General features: G+C 38.1%; 1 protein-coding gene across 3 annotated transcripts in view; it reads right to left on the reverse strand.

Moving 5' to 3' along the window:
* Positions 1–26,471, reverse strand: part of ADAM22 (ADAM metallopeptidase domain 22) — a 126,658-nt gene that overhangs the window by 90,101 nt on the left and 10,086 nt on the right. For all 3 annotated transcript variants that reach the window (XM_090142841.1, XM_090142840.1, XM_031614366.2), the window contains exon 3: positions 19,730–19,806. In XM_090142841.1, the coding sequence (XP_089998967.1) occupies positions 19,730–19,806 (77 nt within the window). The remainder of the gene's footprint in view (positions 1–19,729; positions 19,807–26,471) is intronic.

Raw genomic sequence — 26,471 nt, forward strand, 5'->3', positions numbered from 1 at the left:
GAAACCATCACTACTAATATCAAATTCCTGACAAAGAACCTCAGACACTTAATGAGGACATGTGGTAACTGTGGATAAGTCAACATTAACTCAGAGTGGTAGATGTGACATCATTTCTGTATATCACTTTTAGCCATGCTATTATTTGGAATGAGCTGTTAAAGGACTGGATGTTAAAAGATAATTTGACTGTTAAGAATCAATAAATTCTCAGCTCTACATTTGTAGCTGTAACTCATATAAAAGTACTAAGGGTTTGGTGCCACAGAAAAGACCTACCACAGAGACCTAAATCTGGGATGCATTTCTGAAAGTTAAAAGAGGATAGTGGAGATGCAATACCAACATATCAGTCTGGGACAAGCAAGTTGGGTTTTGCATAACTTGGTGCTAGTGGTTTTGCTGATATGAAACAGAAAGGCAAAGAGGCTGGATATGTCCATGCAGTTTCATTTTCCCTGTGTCAATCTGTGTCTGAGTGTCCATCAGGAAAAAAAAAAAAGGACTGAAAATTATCTTACATAAAATATGTTGAGTACAAAGCTTACCCACTCAGCGTCATAAAGCTGGATAAGCTACATAACCCAGTGTTAGAAATGCATCCACACAAGTGAGGTCCCAACAAACAATGATGTTGTCCATGTCTGATGCCAAACACAGCTACAAAGTTGAAACCCAGAATATAGGAACATTTTACAAGCCAGTGAATTCATATGCCAGATCCTGAGTTGGAGGAGAACTCCAAAGCAGCCCATTTTGGGTAGGACCAGCCATGTTTACATTGGCAGTGGTAGCTCCTAATACACAAGAGGGAAAGGAGCTGAAGAGGGAAAAGGTTGGCAAATGTCATGAAAGGAAAGGGCAGCTCATCTGGGGATTCCAAAACTTAGATTCAATTTCATCCTAATGGGTAACTCAGAAACACCAGCAAAAACAAAGATATATAACAAATGACTGTCAAATAATAATTTGAGAGAATGGTGAGGATCGCACTGCTGGGGCTGCTGCTAACATAATGATGATGTTTATGTACTGAGAAGAGACTAACACCAGCTTTCAAGCATAGAGGCTATTGCCTGTAGTGATGGGTGATTCGTTATTTAAATCATTGCCTTGTTATAGCATCATCCCCTTTGGTACAAAAGCAGCCCCCAAGTTGTGGGAGGCAGCAGAAGCTAATGCAAGAGTATGCAAGGAAGGAGTGTTGGGGTTTCTAAACTTAACAGTGGCTAAGGACACAGGAGAGTAGAAAAAAAAGGAATGTTTATGTACAAATATACCTTTAGGGTCACCTTGAAATCTCCACTTTTTAGTACAGAAATATGATCTGCAGCAGTTTAGCAGATTGGTTCGGGAGTAATGTCTCTACAGAGTACCATAACCCTTTAGTGCAGCAGATACCACATGTTACTTGCAGATTGAGTTTTAGATTCCTGAAGTTGAAAAAGGTACTGTTGATAATAATCCCTGCAGTGAAGACACTAAAAAGGAACATTAAAAGTTACTTTGTTCTGAGTTCTGAGAAACAACATTCTTGTTTAGAGACAATAGAAATAGAATATTCCTATAAAACACACTAAAGTAGCACTGCAAATAAATGTTAGCCATTATTTTAATGATATTTTTCGTATTTAAATTCTGTGGGTTTTTTCATTTAAAAACTTATTAAACTTTTTTTTTTTTAATTCTAAATATACTTTTGTTTATAAAAATGACATTAAATTAGTATTAAGGGAGAAAATTTGCTTTACACAAAGGTAAATGGACAATTCTTTTCCATCCTGCATGAAATAAGCAGGGCTTCTGTGGATCCTTAACCCCAAAAAATCATCTATTTGAAAACACTTTGTAATATACCAATATTGTCATGAAAAATTGTCATTAGGTAATCCTTAACATCTCACTGAAGATTATACCAAGGGTCAATTGAAGTAAAACTGTGACATTCACAAATACCACTAAAACCAGCTCTGATATTACATTAAAATAATCTCATTATTATCCATCAATTATATAAATTGTGAATGTGGCCACTTATTTGCAAACTACTATATCAAGGTGAGAGTTTGAATATTGAAAACTATATCTCAGTGCTTAGCTGTGGTATCTGTAATGAAAAGGGAAGAAAAAAAAAATTCATAAACAAAAGTTTGTCTGTTCACTAATTTCATGCAACTTTTCTTAGTCTCTCCTTGTTCTTCAGACTGACATTGCCAGTAGCCTTATCCCTGAAGAGCTATCACGGACCACTGAAACATTTCTTCATATTATGTTCACATCTACATCACTCACAGTAAACCTAAAATCACTGATGGACACCTAAGAAAACAAGACAGCTAATACACCCATTTTAAAAATCCTTACAAAGGATGATTTGCAGAAGGAACATCAAATCAGGTTTCTTCCATCCCAGTACAGTGTTCCAAACACTGGGTTTTTGGAAAGCTTTTTATTTGCTATGTGTATTAAACAACCTCCATGACTGAAAGGCAAATTCTGCAGCCAACTGCAGAGTCTCCAGCTGGGGTAGAGAATTTGGTCCAAGTCCTGATAAGGCACTGGGAATTCTCCTTCACATTAACTGGAGAAATGTAACTTTGAAAACACAGAAACATTTCTTTCTCCAGTTTCAGTTTAATGACAGTAGAGTACCCAGTTTACCAGCAAGCAGGAAATCCCACTCTACAGCAGCATGAAATCATTATCAGAATCTGCTGGGAAATACCTAATGCAGCTTTCAGCTTCCCCAGGTGGTCTCCCTGTATATTGATTTTCCCTTCTCAGGCCTACTCCTTGGCTGCTTGATTTAAATTCCCTTGTCTCATGGCTCTTTGTAGTGGGTTGGAAAAGTTTGCCATATGGTCTAAGGAGGGGAAAGGATTCTTCATTTCTGCTCTGCTATGAAGAGCTGGGAATTGCCTCTCCCATCTCAGTATTCTGCCTCCTCCTTTCCATAAAAGTGGTGATCTACAGCAGTGATCATTAGTGACATTCAGAACTCCAGGGAAAATATGGCTACACATTTTCAATGCGTTAACAATGCATAAAAATGCTGCTTAAAAATTACAGAGAGCATTTGAACTATCATACTATTAACACTACTCCAGTAAGCATAGATGTAACAGTTCCTACAGATGGCTTGTGTTTAAGATCACTCTATTGCTAGTGAGGGTGTTAATTTTCCATGCACTCTTACAAAATCAGAAATGCTTTGGTTAGGTGGTAGCTGAGAAAGCACGGACTGAGGTCTCAAACACTGGCCTCTCAGCCCCATACAATATTGAGCTTCTCCTGTTTGGTTTTCCAAGGACAACTGAAAGAGACTGGTTAGCAAAGCTGGTTACTGCTGCACTTTGAAAAGAGGGAGGTACACATTCCTGGAATATAGGATGCAGCAAAAAAGGATTTTAGATACAAGGCCAAGTTCTTTTTTTAGGATCTATGCCTGCAGCTCTTACTGAAGTGAACCAGAACTACTAATGTTCATCCAAGGGCAAAATTTGACATCTAACATTTATTTTATGCTACACACAAATCTAAACAAGGAAAATACAAACTAACTAAATAAAAATCAGTTATTAGGTCTGGATAAAGCAAAACTGAAAGCCAGCAGTTCTCCAAGTGCAGAAGCATAATTTCACAGAATCGTAGAATGGCTTAGATTGGAGAGGACCTTAAAGTCCATCCAGTTCCAACCCCCTGGCATGGGCAGGGTTGCCTCTCAATAACTCAGGCTGCCCAGGTCCCCAGCCAACCCAGCCTTGAATGCCTCCAGGAACAGGGCATCCAAAGCAATCTGGGCAGCATTGCCAGTGCCCAGGCCCTCTGAATAAAAAACTTCTTAACATCTAACCTAAATCTTTTCTCTTTTAGTTTAAAGCCAACCCCCCTTGTCCTGTCACTATCAGACCATGCAAGAAGTTGGTCACCCTCCTGCCTGTAAGCTCTCTTCAAATACTGGAAGGCCACAATGAGGTTTCGTTGGAATCTTCTCAAAGCTAAACAAGCCCAACTCACACAACCTTTCTTCAAAGGAGAGGTGCTCCAGCCCTCTGATCATCTTCTTGTACCTCTTCCAGACCACTCTGCATCCTTACTGTACTGGGGGCCCCAGGCGTTGACACAACACTCCAGATGCAGCCTTACAAGGGTAGAGTAGATGGAGACAACCACCTCCCTCACCCTGCTGCCACCCCTCTTTTACTGCAGCCCAGGATACAAGTGGCCTTCTGGGATGCAAGAGCACACTGCTGGCTCATGTCCAGCTTTTTGTCCATCAAGACCTTTCTCTACAGAGCTGCTCTCAATGAGTTCTTCTACCAGTGTGTACTTGTATGTGGGATTGCCTTGACCCAAAAGCAACAACTTGCAATTGGCCTTGTTAAACCTCATTAGGCTCTCACGTGCCCACTTTTCAAGTTTGTCCAGGTCTGTCTGGATGGCATCTCTTCTTTCTATTGTGTCAACTGCATCATCCAGCTTGGTGTCATGAGCAAACTTGTTGAGGTACACTCAATCCCCATGTGCAATCCCATTAGCATCTTTTAAATGCTGGAGTGACACAGCTGACGCAACACAAGTATTAATACCTCCATGCAAGCTGTCTGAAATCACAAGTAGATTTGTGTGTAGAAATACTGAAGGACTTGTGGGTAAATGGCAACTACGCATGACTTGCCCATTCCCCAATCATTCTCCCGTGTCTCATGCTGTCAGTTAGGCAGCACCATGGTGGTCCTCCATCGCTCTGTGTATGTAGGAAGAAATTTATATCATCAGCAAGAAGACATGAAGGGATTAGATCCACTCACTGATTTACATGACACACAAATGGTTCTGAAAACAGTTTAAGGCTGTTTTCAATATGACCAAAAAAAATTATATTAAAACATCCACATTGTTGATGGTCAGTTTGAATACTTTTCTTGTTCCTGCTGGTACTGTCAAGTATCAGCATGTTGTTGTATGCTTTAATTTCTCCATGACAGAAAGAGGTGCAGAAAGAACTAAAAATAAATAAATAAATAAATCTCAGTCATATTATATTAAACCAGAGTAGTTAAAGCCAAATATTTTCTTATGATAGGCTTGGCAAGGGCCAAGCAGTAATTGCCTTGTTTTTCTCATGTTTGTTTTCAAGAGAAATGTTAGTTGCTCTTGGGAATTATCTGCATGATTATCAAGGTACAAGAACTGAAACCAAAATAAAAGCAGAGTATCAGCTTAAAAAAAAAAAAAAAGCCACCCTTTAGAATTTATCTGCAAAAGAAATAGTAATTAAGATCTCACTCTTAAAGTGCCAGAGTGCCTCCTTAACATAATCTGTTTATCTGGAGAGGAAGATGGGACAGAAGTGTTAAGAAGAAAACTTAAAAGAAATCTGCTAGGCTGTAAGTATTTCAGTACATCCCCCATATGAGAAGCCAAGTCCAAAATATGCATCACCTATATTACTCTGAAGTCTGCACACTCAGACAACGTCTAGACAATTCTGTTGTAAACAGTCATACCATACCACTGCTAGGAGCAGGAGCAACACAAAAATTACTCAGTCTTAAATGCAGAGATATCTATAAGGAGAGAGAAAAAGCAGAAATAAACCTCTGTATGCATACGTGTATGGGTGTATGTCTAATTAAAGAAAGAAAAGGATAGAGAAGTTACTGAAGTTACTAATACCTGTGCTATTTGTGAAGAGCTTTCAGAAAATATATGTTTGTTTCAATTCTCTGACATTCTCTACCTATTTCCAGCTGAATTACACAGTTAGCTAGTAGTGGAACAATTCTGGTCTAATGCATCAGTTCTACAGAATGGACCAATGTGAAGACTATCTCAATTATTCAGAGATAAATATGTCAATAAACTATCTAAAGATTGCCCTATTTTTTTTTCTTTGATTGGAGACATTTTCTATACAAAGTCCAAAAACTCAGAGTGCTTGAGTCCTTCAAAATTAACTTGCATTACAGCTTAAGGAGATGTGCATTGTAAGTTTTCACCCTTGCTCATCCTTACATGATATCTGTTTCAATGATTGTTTATATGAGATTTTAAAGAAGGAAAAAGACGGTGAACACTTCTCAGAGTTGACGACAAATTCTTGTTATTATGTTTTAACAATGAATCCATCCAGGAATAAGAGACTGAGCACATTTACAGAGAAAAAACAACAATAACAAAAAAAGTTATATTTAAAAAATTAACAGATCACTTAGAAAAAAATAACAATAGTGTCTCAGTGAAATCTGTTTTTAATGTTCTTGAGCTATTACATACCATTCAGACCTGCACAGGAATTGGGATATTTGTGCTCCAGCTTCTCGGAAAATTTATTATTAATCCCTTCCAATTCAAGCCATTCTATGATTCTGTGATTCCAGTATATACATGTAATAGAACTACAATTTTTGAAACACATTCTGAAAATGTAAATTAAATTTTGAAATGTAAATCTCAGAAAGATTAAGCAGTTTAATGATTAAATAAAGTTACAAGAACATATGCTTTACTCCTCACTGTTTCCACCTCTGTTACAGGCAATATCTCAATTCCCAGTGTACAAGTCACCCACTGGTAGTCAGTACAAAGGAGGTCTCCAGGACATTAGTGATATGCTCTTTGCAACCCCCCTGAGATCTAATCCACTCCTTTCTGGCCCAACTATACAAAAGTAATAGCAACAGGCACCAGATCTGTATGTTTGGGCCTGAAGTGATTTGTTTCTGCTGTTTGGATGAATTTTTGCAGGTGAACTGGAGTTAGTTTCACAGCTCAGATCTTCCAAAAACACATGCAAGAACCTGGACAACAAGGGAATGGCAGAAAGTCATTAGTTTCTGCCCCTGGTATGTCAGATTCACAGCTGTAAAATAACCTTGGTCATGCTACTAAATATGGAAAATAAGCACATTCAATAAGAAGTGATGAACCGCATTCTTTTGTGTTTCTACATTCTATTTAAAGAGAGAGGCAAAGGGAAGAACAAAGCAGAAGCGCAGTGTAGCTGCTTAATTCCAGCAGCCACACATCACAAACTTGCAGGCCATCAGAACACTGTTATATCTGTTCTTACTGCAAAATTTCTAGCAGACCAGAAATCCATTAGCAGTGATTTTTCGGCAAAGCACCAAAGAGCAATACATCCTCTTATACCAAAAGATCAAAGAATGATTATGGATAAGTACAGGCTAAGGATCAGCAAGCTCATCCAGAAAATACATTGTAATATAAGGTTTAACACTCTAGCAAAATGAGAAAGACAAAAGAAACCTTCTCACTTTGTATCAAAGCAAAGGCTATGAATATATGAATTAAAAACTCCAGCCACCATATTTCATTAACACTGGAAATCTATTTCTATTAATCTCTCTAGCTAGTTTTGGCAGCTTCTTTCCAGTATTATATTCAGATTGTTTTTGCAGTTTTTCTGCAATTTCTTGGCTCACAATTTCTACTTACTGACATGCGATTTACCAGAATGAACTACAATAAATCTAATTTATTTCTTGGCTAATTTCTATGAAACCTCCCTTGTGACTGACGTGGCCAGAATTTCTGCATGGGCAGAAATGCATTGACAACCTGATGCCTTCAGCTGGATTCCTTTCTCCGAAGTGAGATCTGTTTCTTACAATTAAGTAAAAACGGAGATGATGCTAAAGCACATGACAACATAATAGAAAGCTCCTTGTCCCCTCAATGCCATTTAGAAATAGCTCTCTCTTTAGGAGGAGAAAATGCATCTGAAAATACATCTGAATTTTCTTTCTTCTTCGCTCTGAAAATATGAGTAACTCCCACCACAGTAACATCACATCAAGCTCAGTTTTTTCTTTTCTCTCAATGTAACTTCACTGACTATCCGAATTTGACAGACCAAATGGAAAGTGTGATTCATTACAGGTGCAACAATAAGCAGAGAGACAATTATAATTTCCTGCCGCCATCAAGGCTGGCTCTGTGAGCAGAAAGCTGAATGGTGCCATGAAGAGCATCACGTCTGCTGTAACTGAGATGCTTTGTAGAGGGACAATGCTTGAGATGCGCTTTTTTGGCTGTCTGGCTTAGACAGAAGAGCAGATACCAAAAATACACAATCTTCAGAAAGACCTTCAAAAATCAAAATCTTCAAAAGGGAGGTTATTATTTTTTTCTTTTGAAATAATATATTAAGTAATCTTTACAATAATTTAGAGTCTCAGAACTGTCACTACGGTACATTTGCTAACACATAACCAGGGGCTTAGTATCTGTTATGCCCTTCAGACATGAATATTTTCATTTTGCTCTTCTGAAGGAAATCTCACAACCTTGATATTCAAGCCAGTTTTCAGTATGTCCTCGGGAGGGCTCTCATTTTAAGGGATGAGTGGATATGAATTATATAAATGATCTAAGAAGGATCAAGAGTGTTATTAAAAAGAAGTTTCACGTGAAGTTATGTCAAGAGGTGAGAAAGGTACAGAAACCTCTTTGCTATAGGTTCTGTAAATGTTTTTTTACAGCATAAAATAAAAAAAAAAAAAACTGCAATCCCTTCTTCAGCCAAAAGGAACCTAGCTTTCAAATACGCACATTTTAAATACAGCAAAGAATATTATCTTTGCCTAAAAATGACCAGTCCTCCCTATGCCATATAGATATATGTATGCGTACATGAGCTAGAGACCAGACATACAAAACACCTATTGTGGAACACTTCATATTCATTCCCAAAAACAATTTCCACTGAATCTGGCAAGTCACACCAAAGACACTTTAGAACTGGCTGAAGAACCTAAGGAATCCCATGAGACACTCTCCTCCAGGTTCTCCACTTACCCCAAACCAGTTACATATTTCTATCCCCTCCTCAGTAGTCTTCAGAAAGGAGAGCTGATATGACACTGGCATCACTGAATAAAAATTAATTTGGTTATTAAAATGCTGGATTTTAAGTGCTTTTATTTCTTTAGAGAAAGGAGAAAAGAGCAAAATAAATCTTTCAATTCACCTTTTATATCTCAAAAAAGGGTAGAAGCCCAATTTAGAAGAAATATCTCTTTGTAGGTCATCTTTAATAAAAGTAAAGACTGATTCTCTTCCTTCATCTCACTGTTTATCACACCAAATGACAGCATTTTATTTCCTTTGGGATGGAAGAAATAAAGTAAATGGAACAGAATGAGGACACATGATAAATACTGTCTAAAATTTTGACTTAAAAAAAAAAAAAAGAAATACAACTATTATCATGCAACCAGTCCTTCAGCCAATTAATAAAGTGATCTTTTCTGTAATATTTGTGTTATACAGCACTACAACCAATTCCATACTCGTTGGTTAAAGCATTTGATAAGAAGTTGAAAATGTATTTAAAAAAATAACACTTTTCCAATAATGTAATGTAAAACAGTACAAAGGCTCAGTGTTTCTGTCGGGTTTGTCTGATGGTACATTTCATTAAATAACTTCTTAATATATTCATGCAATGCAAATTGCTCTGTATTCCTGTAAAACCAAAATTGTAATGCCCTACTTAATGAACATTATAAATATGGTATATTTCATTGCTTGATTCATCTGCTACTATTCCATAATGGAACTTAGTAAAACTAAATAGAACGCAATTAAGTGTTTGAAGAATTTTAGAGACATGCTGAGTTCTCTTCAAATCAGAAGATTATTTAAACGGAACATTTGATTACCATAAAACTGAAAAAGGTAAGGGCATTAGATGGGGCATTACAAAAGCATGGCAGTAACAGAGAATCCCAGACTGTGCAGTTCAAACGCCTGGACAGTATCAGAAGATTGCATTGTTTGAGATGAGTGAAGACCAGACTATGGTCAAGTCAACCCCTATCTCAATCAACAGAGCAGGGACACTGCTGGGTTATCTGCAAGGAGCGAAAGCTTTACGAGTCAGCTTCTCACCTATCCAAAACAATTTCTAGCATGCCCATCGGCAGCTCACATGCAGTCCCCCTGCCGGGATGCTCACAAAGCTTTTCAAACGAAAGTGCTGAATTTGTCCAGTTCATTTTCTTCAAGGAAACAAACTTCCTATGTTAACTGAGAGAGCATAACCCTGTGTGAGGTTTTACTCACAAACAGATCCCAGCTAAATCAAAACAATTACATTAAAAACTAACTGCCCAGTTAAGTATGTCAAAATGAGCCCACTGGCAGCCATGGTGCAAGTCAACCCAACCATGTGCTCTTGAATCTTACTAGCAAAACACACCAAAAAACATGAAACAAATCTCACACAGAAAAAAATGCCCATAGGCATCATGGGTAGTGCTTCACCTCTGCAACAAGAACTGCAAAGAAAGCCACAGAATACTATTGTACTGACAGCCAGTATTGCTTGTGTGCACCAATCCAGCCTTATTATTGGCCAGGTAAGACATAGCATATGATAAAATACCTCACCAATACTGCCAATTGATTCAGCCCATGAATTAAAACACATTCCTTAAGTAGAACCACTGTCCTGAGTGGAAGAGGGCTGAATTTCTTATCCCTTGCATAAGGATCTTGAAGAACTGAACACTGTGCTTTCGTACACTGACAGATGTTCAGTCACCCCTTAGGTCCTCCAGTTCACCCTGGAAAGCCTAATGATTTTTACTTCATTCTCCTTATCTTTATTCCTGGCTCTCTGCATCACTTGATTCCTTTTCTAGAAAAGGGGATTTCAATGCATTTCACTGCTTAGCTGAGGCTACTATTGGAGCCCCAAGCTAAAAGGTCTGCAGCACTCTCACTGTTTCTACTGGAGCTATTTTTAATGCACACACGAAAGGTCACAATGCCAAAGCAGTTCTCAAGGAGAAAGAAAAAAGCAGGACAGAGGGCTGGACAACACAAGCAGAGGCATATGAAGGGAACTGTATCAGCAGGAAGGCTGCTGACTCACAGAGGATATGCCATAAATGACAGCACAGACAGTATCTGCTACTCACATTGTAATTCCTGCATTTTTGCACCTACTATCACCTCAGTATGTCTTACTCTGACTAGTAAGGCATACGTAACAATTCATAGGACAGGACTAGCACTGGAACCACAGTGGTTTGAGAATCTAAATGACATAAATAAAAGATAATAGCATTTATGAGACCAATTTGTGGCTGTGGGAATAAAAGATTTGCTCCTGTAAACACAGATCTTATTCCAGCTGTTAATCCAGGAGCAAAAAAGTAAGAACAGCTGGCAAGGTCAATGTTTGGGGCTTTAATATTTATAGTAGTGATAGTAATGTATAAGTAATCCAAACACTTAAGTAAAAAAATTGGTGTCCAAACTAATACAAGCATGATTCCATTTCAACACTACATCCAGAAATACTTCGAAAATCAAAGTCACTTTGTAAGGGCTAAATCCAAAATAAAAATATCTTTTCCTTTACAAGATTTCATAACAGCAAGAGGTTGTTTAACTGATAAAATTACTGTCACTTGGAGATAAACCCAACATTTAGAAGATAAATCCATAAGCTTAACTGATTCTTTCTGTAGCTTAAGCCATTTTACTTTAAAGAAGATATTACAACTGATCTGTCCATATGAGCTATCTGTGTACTAGAGTGTGAGAAGTACACAGCTCCTAAATTATCTGGCAATCCAAGAAGCATGAAGAAAGAAAAACATTATAGTAATATTGTAATTGCTTTTCAGAATAATTAATCACTTTCTTCCTACACACATGCACTTACAAATACACACTAATAGAGACTATATATTTTCTGTAATTATTTTTTGTGTAAAAAACATTCACACCATAGAAAGATAGCTTACTCAGTGCTGATAATCCCATATGCTTTAATGACTCCACTATAAACCAATAAATATCTCTTTCAGTATATGTAATTACTTTAAAGCAGTAAAATACTCTTTATCACATCAACAGAGAGGAAAAGAAATAACCTCTTCAAAAACTTCCTTAATGAGTTAGGAAAGTATCTAAGAGGAGATGCATAGATTTTGTGTACACATAGAAATGTTTTTAAATGTTGTTTTTCTTATAAGTCACAGATCATTGAGCTTTAAGTGATATTTCAGAAGCATCAGGGGAGTTCTCTTGCAGGTGCTCAAAACTGCGTTACAGTGATGCACTTGGAAGCAATAGAGGAATGAAACAAATTACATTTATGTATTTTCATATTATCCAGGATGCCAGGTAAGCACTTGCAAGCGTTTTACAGTCATCAGTTAAACTTTCCAACTCCCTATCCAACTGAAAGCAGCAACAAATCGGTGTTGGTTCCAGCAGCCTTCACCAACTGTTGGTACTAAATCTAAATTGCTCTAAAAGATGGATGCATCTCATTGACTGAATCCACGGTCCGTTAAAATCATCACCTCAAAAATTTTTCTCTGTAGAAAGCTAGGTTTTCAAGAATAATGTTCACTAGCTGCAAAAAATACTGGGGACATGTCTACACTTCCCCAAGGCCAATGGAGACATACTACTGTCAGCAGCATCATGCTGACTGAGTAAATCACTGAACTAGAGGTACTGCATCTCATCAACACGACAAACATAAAAATGCTCTGTATGTATACACATCTTGGTATGTACGTACACTATTCTCTCCCTTCCTCCATTCCCTGAGAGTTGCATTGTGGTTTTGCATTAACATCCAAGAAAACATTCGAAGCCTGACTCTAAAATGAAATGGTTACCGTACTGCTCCTCCAACAGAAAGAAATAAAAAAAATACAAAAAACAAAATTTAAACTGTGGGTGCTTGACACAATGGCACCTTATGTCATTGTCAGAGACTCTGACTATCCCAGATCCACCCAAGGAAAAACTCATTTTGTCCCACAGTCTCTTTTGGGGTAGCTCTGAAGAAGCAAATTAGTAGTGGACTCACATGCTCTATATATACCTCAAAGCATCCAGGGGCAGAGGCTGAGGGAAAAAATTAAATGTTTTGGCAGTAATAGGGGAAATAATTATAATTGAAATTTGTTAAACTATTTTATCACATTAAAAGTAAGAGAGTTATCAGAAGAAATTTACCTTTTCCAAAAGAACTCTTAAGCATCATGGAACATTACACAGAACAAATTAAAGGAAGGCAGTAAAATTACTGATATTCAACCTAGGTTTGTGGAAATTTTTTCTCATCAATGTAACCTGAGAATTTGTCAGTGGTAAAGAACTCATTTTCTTATACAGGATTATGAATTCAATAATAGTAGAAATGCTGATATAGTAACATGAAAGAATAGAACCCATATCTACTAAACAATGTAGTCTAAGTTTTGAAGTAGGAAGTCGGAAAAGAAAAAAAGAAAAAGGGAAAGAAAAAGAATTGGAAAAATCTGTGCAATTTTCCCACTCTGATGTAGAACTAAAAACAATTTGTGTGTATACTATATGAAAATAAAGGTATATCAATTAGAAATGAGAAGGTTGTGCTACCTTTGTATGTGACACTGATGAAATATAGTACTGAGTTTCAGTAAAGACACTGATAAATTGGAGAGGTCAGAATCAAGAGTCACAAAAACTGACTTAAAAGATACTCTTCTCTCAAAGATCCAGAAGCCCAGATTATACTCAACTGTAACAAAAAAAAAAGGCTGATATGCTATAGGTACCAAGGCAGGAGGAAAATTCAATGCTACAGGGCTTTTTCAGTTTAGACATAATGTTAAAACTTTTATCATTGAGGGTAATGAACTATTAAAACAACTATTTTGACAAATTCCTCACTCCTACAATACTTTGAAGCAAACTTAGGGTAAAACAAAAAAACAAAAACCACAAAGGCAGAAATCCTAAAGTAAGATAATATACAGATCATTTAACTGTGTTCTCTCTAGCCCGAGAATATGCTTTGAGTTTTGTCTTATCTTTCCTCATCTTTTAGCCCAAACAAAATTAGACTTGCTGTAGAAATGACATTTCTCATTAAAGATAAGGAAAAAAATTATAAACCATTGAGAAACAATTTATACAAAACATGCATTAGTAAAACACACTAACACAAATGGAAGTGCAGAATAACTGCTTCACAAGGAACAAAGTCAACATTTGGAATTAAGCAACAAGGTCAGGGAGGAAGCGTTCCTTAGTCTGGCTTGTAATTATGACCGTACTAATTTTCCCACCACAAACTGAGGGAAAGACAAATGACTTTTCAAAATGGGATTGTGAAAGAACAGTCCCACTTGGACAGCTGGGGTTCTGATCATACAGCACATGATAAAATTCACTTGAATTACAAGTCAAACAAAATCCAAAAATACTGCAGAATATCAGCCAAAGCCTCATTCAGACTTGAGCCTGGTCTACATTGTGCTGCCTATAAACTGGCACTGGACATTACATTTTCAGGGCACTTTTGTATGGTGCAAAAGGGAATCATTTTAAATACGAGTCAATTAGCAGAATGGAATCATACCGAAGTGAGACTCCTCAGCTGGCACGCATAGGGCACAAATAAATGAAGTGAAGATAGTTTAAATTCTCTAGATCCCAATAAATTCCAGCGGACAGTGAGCACAGCTGGAACTGTGCAGCAAAGGCATTCATTAAAATAACTAACAAGTTTGGGCTAGACTTTAGGGAGATCCAAAACAGCTTAAAGGAAGATCTGCTCTTCCTGATGTTTGATCTGGCCACCACCTATCACATCCACTTATCCCAACAGTCACCTGCATTCATGCCAAGAACTACAGGTGATCAGAGAAGCACAGGACTTGTGGGAAAACCAGAAACGTAAGAACCAGAAATGGTGCAACTGCATTTTTAAATCATGTCAGGAAGTTAATCCTTTTGAATGCCACACAGCCAATGTTTATGATTTACAGCAAATTTAGGAATATGCTTTTCATTTAGAGCTTACATGACACATTGATATTAGTGTTAATGACCATTTGCCAAGAGAACTTACAAGCAAGGTTTCAGCATTTTGTCTTATGAAAAAGCTGGCAGTTGTCTATCAAGCTGCCTTTTACTTTGCTTCTGTTTGGGGGATTTTTTGATGAAGTTTATGATCTGATTCTGTAAGGTTTACAAAACTCCAGTTAAGAGACATTTCTAATAAAAATTCCCCAGAAGGAATGAAGAATGTCTGTATCCTTCTCAGCAGAAGCCCCTAAAACCACTCAGTGGCAAAGCAAAATATTCCTAGAGTGCCAGGAATCTTCCAGTATCATTAACCAGAAATAACTGAAGATCAGCATTTTGTGAAGGACCTTTGATTTTTCCTACATTTTGATAAGCCAGAAGAAAAAGGCATTTATTTTCCCCATATAAAAAGAATGATTGCAGGTTCTGGAAAATTCACCTCATTTGAGATCTGTAAGCCTTATGGATGTCACTGATTATCATGACTATGGACTTACCTACACAGTTGGTACCTCTCTGGAATGCCAGGACAAACAAAAGCACATTCACTCCCTACAGAGGGTGATGTCACCAGGCCCATCTTGCCAAGTGTACTTCTTCATGGATTAATTTCCACTAGCACATGGATCACCATTAACCTGAGAACCTCACACTCTCAGTGTGTTCACTCTCACACAAAAAAAAAAGGCACGATCTCAGAAGGGCTCCTCTCCTTGTAGCACAACAAGCAGGGGCATGTGTGGGCAGCTGGAAGCTCAAGGCCACATTCTGAAAGCCACAGGTTCCCGCAGAACACCTGGTGTTCATCCTGAGCCTCCTAAGTGACCACAACTCAGGCTCAGGAAAATGAGCTCTGTCCATCCCTATGACAGAATCATAGAATGGCTTGGGTTGGAAAGGATCCCAAGAAAGTTCCATCCTCCCTGCCACAGGCAGGGCCACCAATCTCCAGATATGGCACTATACCAGGCTCCCCAGGGCCCCATCCAACCTGGTCTTGAACACCTCCAGAGATGGGGCATCCACAGCCTCTCTGGGCAGCCCTGTTCCAGCACCTCACCACGCTTTCTGTGAAGAACTTCCCCCTGACATCCAATCTAAACCTTCTCTCCTTGAGCTTAAAACCATTCCCTCTTGTCACATCACTGTCTACCTTTGCAAAAAGTTGATTCCCCTCCTTTTTTATAAACCCCTTTTAAATACTGGTAGGCTGTAATGAGGTCTCCTCACAGTCTTCTCTTCTCCAGGCTGAACAAGCCCTGCTCCCTCAGCCTGTCTTCAAAGGAACAGTGCTCCAGCCCTCTGATCATCTTTGTGGCCCTCCTCTGAACCCTCTCCAACAGCTCCACATCTTTCCTGCATTGGGGGCTCCAGATCTGAATGCAGTACTCCAGATAGGGCCTCACAAGGGCGACAGAGCACAGAAGGACAATCCTCCCTGGCCACCCTTCTTCTGATGGAGCCCAGGATACCACTGGCCTTCCAAGCTGCAAGACCACACTGCTGGCTCACGTTCAATTTTTCATCCAGGACCCCCAGGTCCTTCCCCAGTCTGTATATACATCTGGGATTACTTTGACTCAAGTACAAAACCTTGCACTTTGCTTTGCTGAACCTCATTAGGTTCACACAGGCTCACCTTTGGAGCTTGCTGAAGTCCCTGTGGATGGCATCTCTTCCTTCTAATGTGTCAGCCACACCACTCAGCTTGGTGTCATCGGCAAACTTGCAGAGGTGCAGAAGACACAGCGGCCTTCAGATGAAGGAGTATGCTGTAGCAGGGATGGACTACAGCCTTCTTTTTTTGCATGATGTGGTCACCACAAAGCAGACCTGAGGTGGTCACCCTCTGCCAGGCAGGAACTGTCCACAATCCTGACAAGCAGACATACTGTGGCTCTTCTGATTAGCAAACCTGCAGCATGCTCCTTCTCAGTCGAACCCCATGATTACAGCTTGCCTTGGGCTGTTCTGCCGTTTGCTCTCTGCCACCCCGTACTTAGGTGGCCATGCCCCTGTTCAGGTCTCTTCAGGCAGAATCAAGAGTCATACAGCACCAGGCACCTCAAAGAGGCTCTCAGAAACATCCCATTTCCTGGCGAGCTCTGCTCTGTAATTGCATAATTACATTCCAAGACAAGAGTGAAATGCTCACATGGCTACATTAACAAGAAGAAGAATTCTGCACAAAAAAAGAAATGGCCATTTGTTGAGCCACAGATACTATTGGGACATTAAAAACTTCAGGAGGAAGGAATTAATAAAAAAATAAATAAGCCCACTCAATTGTTATGCAGGCCATGCATAATTCAGTTGAGATGCAGCCATGTATGAAAGGAGGGAAGCCTGAAAGCAGCACTGGCCAACACAGGTGGAAACTGAACATGCTAACAAAGATAGTCACAGAAAACAGCTCCATTAGATGCAATTCTGAACACAAAGATACCGATACAATGGATTCATAAAAACATGGTGCAACTAATGCGTTCCTAACCTTTGCCTAAGGGATTGAACCTCTTAAACTGATCCAATCTGAAAGCTTCTTTGTAAATACTTCAGCTCACTGAAAAGGCAAAAAAGTTGAAAAAGAAACACAATCTTGAAAAAAGCTTATTATAGAGATACTATAACAACTCGGGGAAAAAAGAGAGAAAGTGTGACGGTACACGCGGAAAAAATACCATCAGTGAAAAAATTGACAATATACTGTAATTACCATCTTTCAACAGTAATAGTAGTAGCATATTTCATTACTAATGAAGGTAACGTTTCAATGCAGTGTGACCAAATACACATTTCAGTGCAATATGAACAGGTTGAGATCCAAAATGAGCAAGAAGAAAGCATGCAGATGTCAGTGTTACATTAGACTGCCATACTATGGTAATGCCCACTGGAAAATTGTTTTTCCTTCCTCTTATTTGCATCCAGGACTGGCCAAACACTTTCATCCTCTTTTTTTTTTTCTATTTCTCAAATGTATATTAAGCATATGAGAGAATTTTACCACAGAGGACAGCTTCAGGTGGTTTTGATATCAGCAGAGGTTTAGTTAAGACAATAATTTTTCAAGAGAAAAACTGAAATCTTGACCCTAGGTCCTTCTGAGCACTCAACTACTTCTCGGTTATAAAGCTATCATGGGCCAAACGTAAAAGACATTCCTAAAAAAAATCATATCTTTCTCTGAGGGCCCTTAGAAAATACACACAGAATATAATAGAAAGAGTAAGAATTACAAGAGAAAATACATATATATACAGCCTTCTGAATAAAATAGATTTGTCCACAGGAATATTAATTAAGAATACATTTCAATGTTGCTCTGGTATTCTTGGCCTTCTGTTTATTTGATGATCTGCAAATGCTATTTCAGAAGCAGTTTAAAAGTTGATTTAATATCATGATAGAAGCAAAACATCCTAACTGCCTTATAGCCTTCTTGTTTTCATTTTGTGAAAGGACTTTTCTCACATTAAGAAAAGCCTTGTTTCTCACGCAAAGTTCGTATTTTTATAAAGCTGCATTCTGTGACTTGTTGCTTATGTATGTGCATACTTACATGTGTGAAAACTAAAAATCCACCCAAAGGGAACTACTGAAGTTTATAAAAATCACATCCCAAACTGGTTTTTTCATATACCACTAGAAAATGTATTTATTCTTATTACAATGACCTCATATTCATATAGCAAGGAGAATTCTGAGCTTTTAGGAACTATGAACACAGCACTAACCTGCCACCCAAAATAAAAACAAGTTTGTGCAACCTACTGTCAGCAATGTATAACAGAGAACACCAAATATTGCATTAAAAATTATTAAAAATTTCAAACAAACACTTCAGTGTCGTGGACTCAGTTCTTCTCAAAGGATTTCTAGAGGAAGAATGTCCTGTTAAAATGTATTTGTTGTAAAAATCATCCTTCTAAATCAGCCTCTTTCCCTTCCCTTGTAGCAGTGCAACATCTCTTCCCTCTGCAGCCAGCAGGGATTCACATGTGGATTTTAACTTGTTAGCACATGTAAAGTGACTGCCACTGTTTAAAATGTGTTTACAAATGAAAAAAAAAATTAAGAAGAAAAAAAAAAGAAGATAGAAAGTTGTTCCCATTGCAACATGAATCGTTCATCTCTTTAGTAGAGGGACTTGTAGAAACTAAGCAGTTTGCCTCTAACACTGAACCACACAACTTTATGTGCAATTACTAATAGCTGAATGACTTAACCAAGCATTTTCATTTAATATATCATTTATTCTCTTTTCATTTTGGAGGAGAAAAGTAAAGCAATTTTAAAACAGCTGTGCTAAAAGGCTACTTTGAAAATTTGTTATCCAGAGCTAAATACCAGATTTCTTTTTAAGCTTACTATTGTCCAATCTTTCCTCGTCATCTGAAGTTCACAGTGTGTCACTGTCTTATAATGCCTCTCTGTTCCCAAAAGACTGTAAACACATCTGAGGAAACTTCCTTCACCACCACCCGTCCTGTTCTTTTCTGAGCATTATTGCTGTGTCTCCAATACTTTACACTTGGTTATTAAAATGCTAACAGTTTTCAGCAACTCTGTGTTTTAATACCCATCGAGGTTCTGTATGAGTACAGTAATTGGCCTTTATAATAAACTGAAAGATTTTAAATGAAATTACACAACCCAAACGTTAGTTACACTGCAATAGTATGTAGTAACAGTAGAAACACAAACTCTACAATGGTACTTGAGGAAATAGTAGAAAAACTTAAAGTATATTGCTATAAATTAACTCAATACCTAAATATAGCATTTGTGCCTCAAAAGCTTCTGTAGAACACTCATATTTCACTGGAACCAGGTCCTCAGTGACCACAGAGAAAGATACATCGTTACTTACTGGTTTAGCGTTACATCCAGGATGAAGGATGACCCAAAAGCATCAACCTGGAAGCTGGCTCGAGCAATGTGGGTAGACTGCAAAATAGAAAAGAGAAGAATTGGTATTCAGCTACAACACAATATACCATACAAGTTTCTGAACACGGAAAGTAATTATATTTACAAAGCAACAATACTAACCAAATAAAACTACACTGAAATAGACACAGTATTTATCAGAGTGAATGACTTCTTTTTGGCTGAACTTTGAGGTTTGTTCAAGAATTTCCAACAATACAACCAGATTTGCCATAATTATGCACCCTCCACATTAATACACCAACACTGTAGGAAATAACTCTTCCCTTCCAACTTCCACCTCAGGCAAAACCCTGAACAAATACAAATTTCCTCCTCATTGATCAGTTTGGCTCTGACCCATAGAGATGAGCTGAGATGTGCCCAGTTCGTTCAGGCCAGGCTGTGTGCACCAGCCTCGCCAATGTTATCCAGAAGAAGCTGGTATTTCAGATAAGTTCCCACTAAAGCTCATGTAGTGAGGTGATAGCAGTGGGATAAACTCTGATTAACTATTTTTTGTAAAGCTGTGACTCACTCCCCTGAAACCCATCTCAACCAAAACGTTCCCAAAACTCCAACCAAACAAAACTTGGTGCTAGGGAAACATCTCTTCCTTTATTCCTCTCTCTCTTTGCAATGCATTTCCCTGAATTAATTGCTTCCATTCACTCCCATACCAAACAAATACAGGAATACTTTGTAAATCACTATCTTCAAGATATATATTTATTCCAGTAGCAGTGAAAGAAAACACTGAGTAATCTGATGGAAATGCAACACTTGTTTCCAGACTTTAAAACTCCCAAGAAACTGAACAGCGATGTTATTTAACTAATTAGTAAGAAAAGCTACTTTCAGACATGTTGGAGCAGTTTCAATTTGTTCTTTACTTTCTTTCCATTGAAATCTACCCATTAAGATTTGAAGCATGTAGACAGAAGGATCTAAAAGAAGCACTGAGCAACCACTTACAACTGTATACCACACTTCTCAAAGAAGTACAATACAGGACAGTACAACTGTAACAAATGATTTATTGAAAAGTCTGGGAAACACAGGACAGGATGGGATAATATGAATCATCAAATTCACTCTCTCTAAAACTACTGGCAGGCTTTCAATAGGCATTAAATCCAGAAGAGTTGAGAATACCAGTTTGTCTGGAAAAGAACAGTAATAAAGACATGGGAAATTGAGGGAATTATTTTTTAATGATATTTTTGAGTTGCCCTATAGCCTATAGCCAAATTTTCTTGTCATTGTAGAAGCATGAGTTTTAGCAATTAAAAAAAAAAAAAAGTAACAACAGTGAATAAGTATTTGCAAACAGTTGATTTCTTTAAAAAAAAAAATCACCAAAAGTTTTTCTCAATAGAGGATGCCTAGGCTGTAAATGCTCTACAAAAACACCTCACTGTGCCACTGTAGTGAATGTGCATACATGAAAAATTTCAGGTATTTAAACTGTGGTTTAGAAGGATGCAGTATTAAACTATAAAGCATCTTAGGAGACCTCGTAGTAGATACAATTCAGTCACATATAATTTCAGCTATCCCCATTTTATCTAAGCTTCTTTGTATCACATGCCATGGAACTTCACTGAGCAGTTCTTGTAACTCCTGAATGACCTAAGAGCACCTCTTTTGAAAAAATGTATAATCTTTGACCAAGTAAGTGAATGTGTCATACACTTTATCTTATCCAAGTAAATGATTTCAGTGATGAATTACCAGCAATATTAAAAACCTACTTTCTATATATATAGTAAAAAATAAAAAGGAAAGAAGGAAAAGAAGGAAATTTCTTCATATCACCAGTTTCTGAATCCCTTAATTGGAATTAAGGAGATCAAGCTAGTCCCAAATGATTGTGAGGCACAGTATCCATGAGGCAACATGGACACCCTCCCATGTAGAGGCACCACACCAGGACCACTGCTTTGCTGATCCCACCCAGAGGCAGCTAGCCCAGGGTTAGCTCAACCACAGCCACAACTAAAAGAACTGTCAGCAAATTATCTTGTAAGCATTGGCATTTCTCTTCCAACTTGCAGGCAGCAGAGTTTGCTTTGAATATGGTTTTGAAACTCCACCTCTTACTAGATTTGAATGATGAGGCTGCTGCTCACAAAACAGGACATGACAAGCCAAGGACTGCAAAACACAGCATGGGCCAATGCTGGTTTAGTCATTCAAATGTTCCACTGCAGCATGTTTGCTAACCCTAGATAACCTTCATTTAGCTACTTGCTCAGTAACAACCACCTCGTGATCAGAGGAATAACACCAGCACAGCTGCTCACAATTCATTGCTACTTTATTAAATGTAAAGAACTTTATTATTTGCTAACTTTATTATTTGTTAGCTACATTTGCCATCATTCTGATATATGTATGCACTATAACTAAATCTTCTATATCACCAAATGCTTATACTGAAGAATATAAAAAGCATAATTTAAATCTGTATATAGCAAATGTAACCATTGTGAAAAAAATCATACTCATCTATGCTAATTTCATATAAGAATATAACTTTAAGAGCAAAGATGCCTGGGGATTTGGGGTGTTTGTTGATTTTTTATTATTGTTTGAGGTTTGTTTCCTTCTTTGTTTTTACACTGCTAGGTATATTGCATCATATTGATTTGTTCTGGGAAGTTTCTTCCCCTGGACAGGTCTATAGGACATGCAATTGCAAGCCTAATGTATTTCTGAGGTGACCCTGGACCACACTTACTGCCTGATAGAAGCTCTTAATGCAGATTTATGGTAGAAAGTGCCTATTAATAAATTAGAATGAAAAACTTTAAACAGATGTTGCTATCCCCAAAGCAAGTGGTGCAAACCCATGAAATTCACCATTAAGTTTACACTCACATACAATCAAGTGTATCTCAAGTGTATTTCATACCAACTGAGATGCAAAGATGCACATTTTTGATCTCCAAACAAATTCAGCCCTTTCCAGAAATGGCAGTCTTTACAGATGCAAAGAATCCTTCAATCCCAGCTGCAGTTCTGTATGCAGTCCTGCCTCCTCCCTGCTCCCCCTTGCTGGCTGTGTGACTGCCTGAATTCAGATCAGTGTCAGAAAATTAATTGTTACTTGGACTGGATCAGTTTTCTGCCGGACAAATAAGCTGATCCAAATAAAATATAAAGCCACAGCATGCCCAGATGCGATGGAAAGGAGCTGGAGGGGATATGCAGCCAGCAAGCACAGAGGAGGACAGATCCCCCCCTTCAACGACAGCTAACAGATCTCATCCAGCATAACAAAAATCTGCACCTTAAGAGTAATAGCCAGTATGCTTTTTAGGATAATCGTTCTTCCGAATATCTGGTAAAGAGCCACGAAAAATATAAATGGATTTTTTAGTCTTGGCTCTACAGTATTTTTAAGTACATCAATATGCCTGCTCAGCAAATGGTAAAATGGCCAGCTGGAAGGGACGCCAGGTTCATAGACATACATCTGTAAAAGAATCCAAAGAAAGAAAATCAGGCTGCATCTCTGACATCTCGTTTGAGCAGAAGTAACAAGAAAGACACCTTCAAAGGCTCTTCTGAACCACTGAAGCAAGACAATCAATTACATCATTCTGTTCTCAAACCACAGAACTTTCTCAGAAAACTGTGAGGCTTTTTTAGCAGCCATGGGTATGACACATCAGTGCCTGAAAACCGAGTCATTAAAAGGGTGTTCTTGGAGACCAGGAGAGATGCACTCAGTGCAGAACACGAACAAGAGCCAGGGGAGAAGGCTCCAGTAGTGTAATGGGAGAGCACAGTGCCTGTGCCCCTAAAACAACCAAAAAGTTCTGAAATGTTAATGTCATGCAACCAAAGAAAGAAAATATCAAAAATGACTTCCAAAACAGTATCTTCAGACGTAATTTGAAGTGCTACATAAGGTGCACTACTCCACAAGCTCCCCTTATAAAAAATACTAAGCATCTGATGCATCTAATGCAACTACGTGGGAGCTGGCTTTGTCAAAGATCACGAAGTTTAAGCATTTCAATGAAAGTCTGAAAGGAATCAAAAGTCAATGGAGCGGAAAGGACTATTCCAAACCATTAAGTGCAAAGATATTTTATCTAAAACAAATATGAAGGCTTGACCTCTAGAAAAACAAAAGTGATACACAAATCTTACTGCCAAACCAAGAGGGATGTGATTATACTAAATCTCATGATCCATGCTTTAGGGAGCACAACAGTAATAAAGGAGTTGGGCAATCAGTACTGTGCATGAGCATTCTAAAGAAACACAACAAAATAATGACAATTCCCAACACAAACCCTGTAGAATCAGCCTTCTGCAGAAAACCCCCCTGAGCACCTCCAGGGGGAATACATGGACATAAACAGCAGCCAAAGCACAGGACTGCAGGTCACTGGTGAGATTCGTTGCATTATTCTGAAGGTAACCCTCAATACAAAGCATTCAGAAGACTGATTTCAAATTGAGCAAATGTTTCAATCAGCAGTGAAAGGTTTACAAGCTACACGCTTTCTTAACAATCACATTAACAAGAATTTTGAAAGGAGACGTTTTAGAAATGTTCTCATGTTCATTATAATTAGTTGGATTTTGGAATTGGCATGCCAACATAATGACTAACATTTTTCCTCATTAAAATAAGGAAAAAGAGAATTAAAAATATACTGTGACTGAAGTGTGAACTTTCTAATAATGCATCTTTCTTCCTTCTGAATTATACTGCATAAAACTCTTAGATGCTTTTCCTAAGCTTTGCTGGAAGAGATAACAAGAATTTCCACCAAGAGAGAAGAATGTCTTCTCTATTTAAAAAAAATATATGTACAAGAAAACCCAATCCAATTTGTATGCTCGCTTTTTGATGTAAGGAATTTTGTATTCACTATTATTGATATAGCATTGTGGTTTGTAATTAAAAGATTGTGATCAAATTTGTACACTCAAAAGCATCAAGAGAATCAAGAAAGCTATACAGAATGTTACAGAAAGAGAGAACTTGAAACCTGTACTTCAGAGCCTGTAAGAACAATGAGGCTTTGCAGCAGACACTATTTACAAAATAATGGCTTCCCTAGATATTCATCTAATTTGCCCCCTCTATTTAGTAGGAGGACAAAAATCTCAGCTTGTTACCAATCCTTTAAATTTGCATGAAACATCTGCCTCTTAAATTCAGCAAGTACAGAGGTAAGCCCATGAGAAATCAAAAGAAATACGTTAATGACATTTGGCAAAAAACATACTAATGTTTCCTTGTAAATTTATCTAAAAATAAATAATAATGATTTTGAAAACAACCATCAAATTTATGCCATCTGGGGCTAATTAGCACACACACACATTGAATAGATACGTTTCAGCCTCAGCCGTGTTGTGTTACGTAGTATATTGCAGGTGCATGTAAAATTAGTAGTTTGTTCTAAAACTTACTTTTCTGTTTGTCCCAGGAGGCAAAAAAAAGAAAACTTTACTAAGGGACAAAGCTGAGGTAGAAGCCCAGGTCTAACTAAAGAAAAGAAATCTCAGACCCAAGGAATCACTTTGGAAAAACACACAGCAAAAACAAATGCAACATTACTTCCTCAGACTTTCCCTACTACCATTTCAAAATGTAATTTTTATCAAAAACTCACACATCACAGCATATTAAAAAGTGCAAAATTTCTAGTTTACTTTCTTCAGCATTCTCAGAGTATTTACAGGCACTTATTTATTGTCTTAATCACTGTCATTCTTTATGCAAGCTCTCTCTTTTCTCCATAACATAAATCTAGATATCTATGAGGCTTTCTTTAAAAAAAATGAAGTTATTTTATGCATGATTTGATCAAACGCCTCTTACAGCTGCCTCCTTGGGGTACAACTGATACATTTCTGAGGAAAAGCCAGAAATAAGAAAAGGCTTTTGGAGGTCCATGTTCATTGTTGATCACACATTTGGTGTCCATGCCAAACACGGGAGAGGCAGAGTGGGATTAACGCGGGCAGCCGGAGCGCGGAGGTATCGTCCCATTCACTGCAGTGGAGCTTTGCCAGCCCCTGTCAGATGAAGGTCCTGACGAAGCCGTAAACATGACCTAAAATAGCTTTTCTCCACATAAACACCTTAGTATCAATGAAATAAGAAGCACGGACTACTTGTGCCTCTAAAACGCCAGTAGTGATTCTTCTCGGTAGTAAAAAAAAAAATCTCTTTTATTATTTACTTGCAGCTTTGAAACCAGAGGCTGTCTGCATGTACTCAGAGCGGTAAAATAAGAGTCCCCAGCGAGACATGAGGGGAGCAGCAGCAGGAAGAATCAGACTTGAACAAATAGCTATGCAATCTATCACGTAGATATCACTGCTACACATCCAACATCTGGGCAGCAGCAGCAGCAGCGACCATCAGAAGTCCTACAGATGTGCAGTGCTGAGCCTGCTGGACTCAGCTCTACCATCTCACCCTACACCTCTGCACGGTACACCAGGACTATGGGCATCTCTGAACAGTTACAAACAAGCTGACTTACCAAAAAAACTCTTTATTTTCCCCTGAAAACTTCTCCTCCTTGCTGTCCTTCCTAGTCCCCATTTCATCTTCCTCAGAAATTCATCCAAGGTTAAACAATGGAGGAATGAAGACAGGAAAACTATCAGGCTGTCACTGTGAGCAAATTTAGCATGAACTG

This window comes from Phasianus colchicus, chromosome 6 (genome assembly GCF_987193195.1).
Source record: "Phasianus colchicus chromosome 6, bPhaCol1.hap1.1, whole genome shotgun sequence".
Classification (NCBI taxonomy): domain Eukaryota; kingdom Metazoa; phylum Chordata; class Aves; order Galliformes; family Phasianidae; genus Phasianus; species Phasianus colchicus.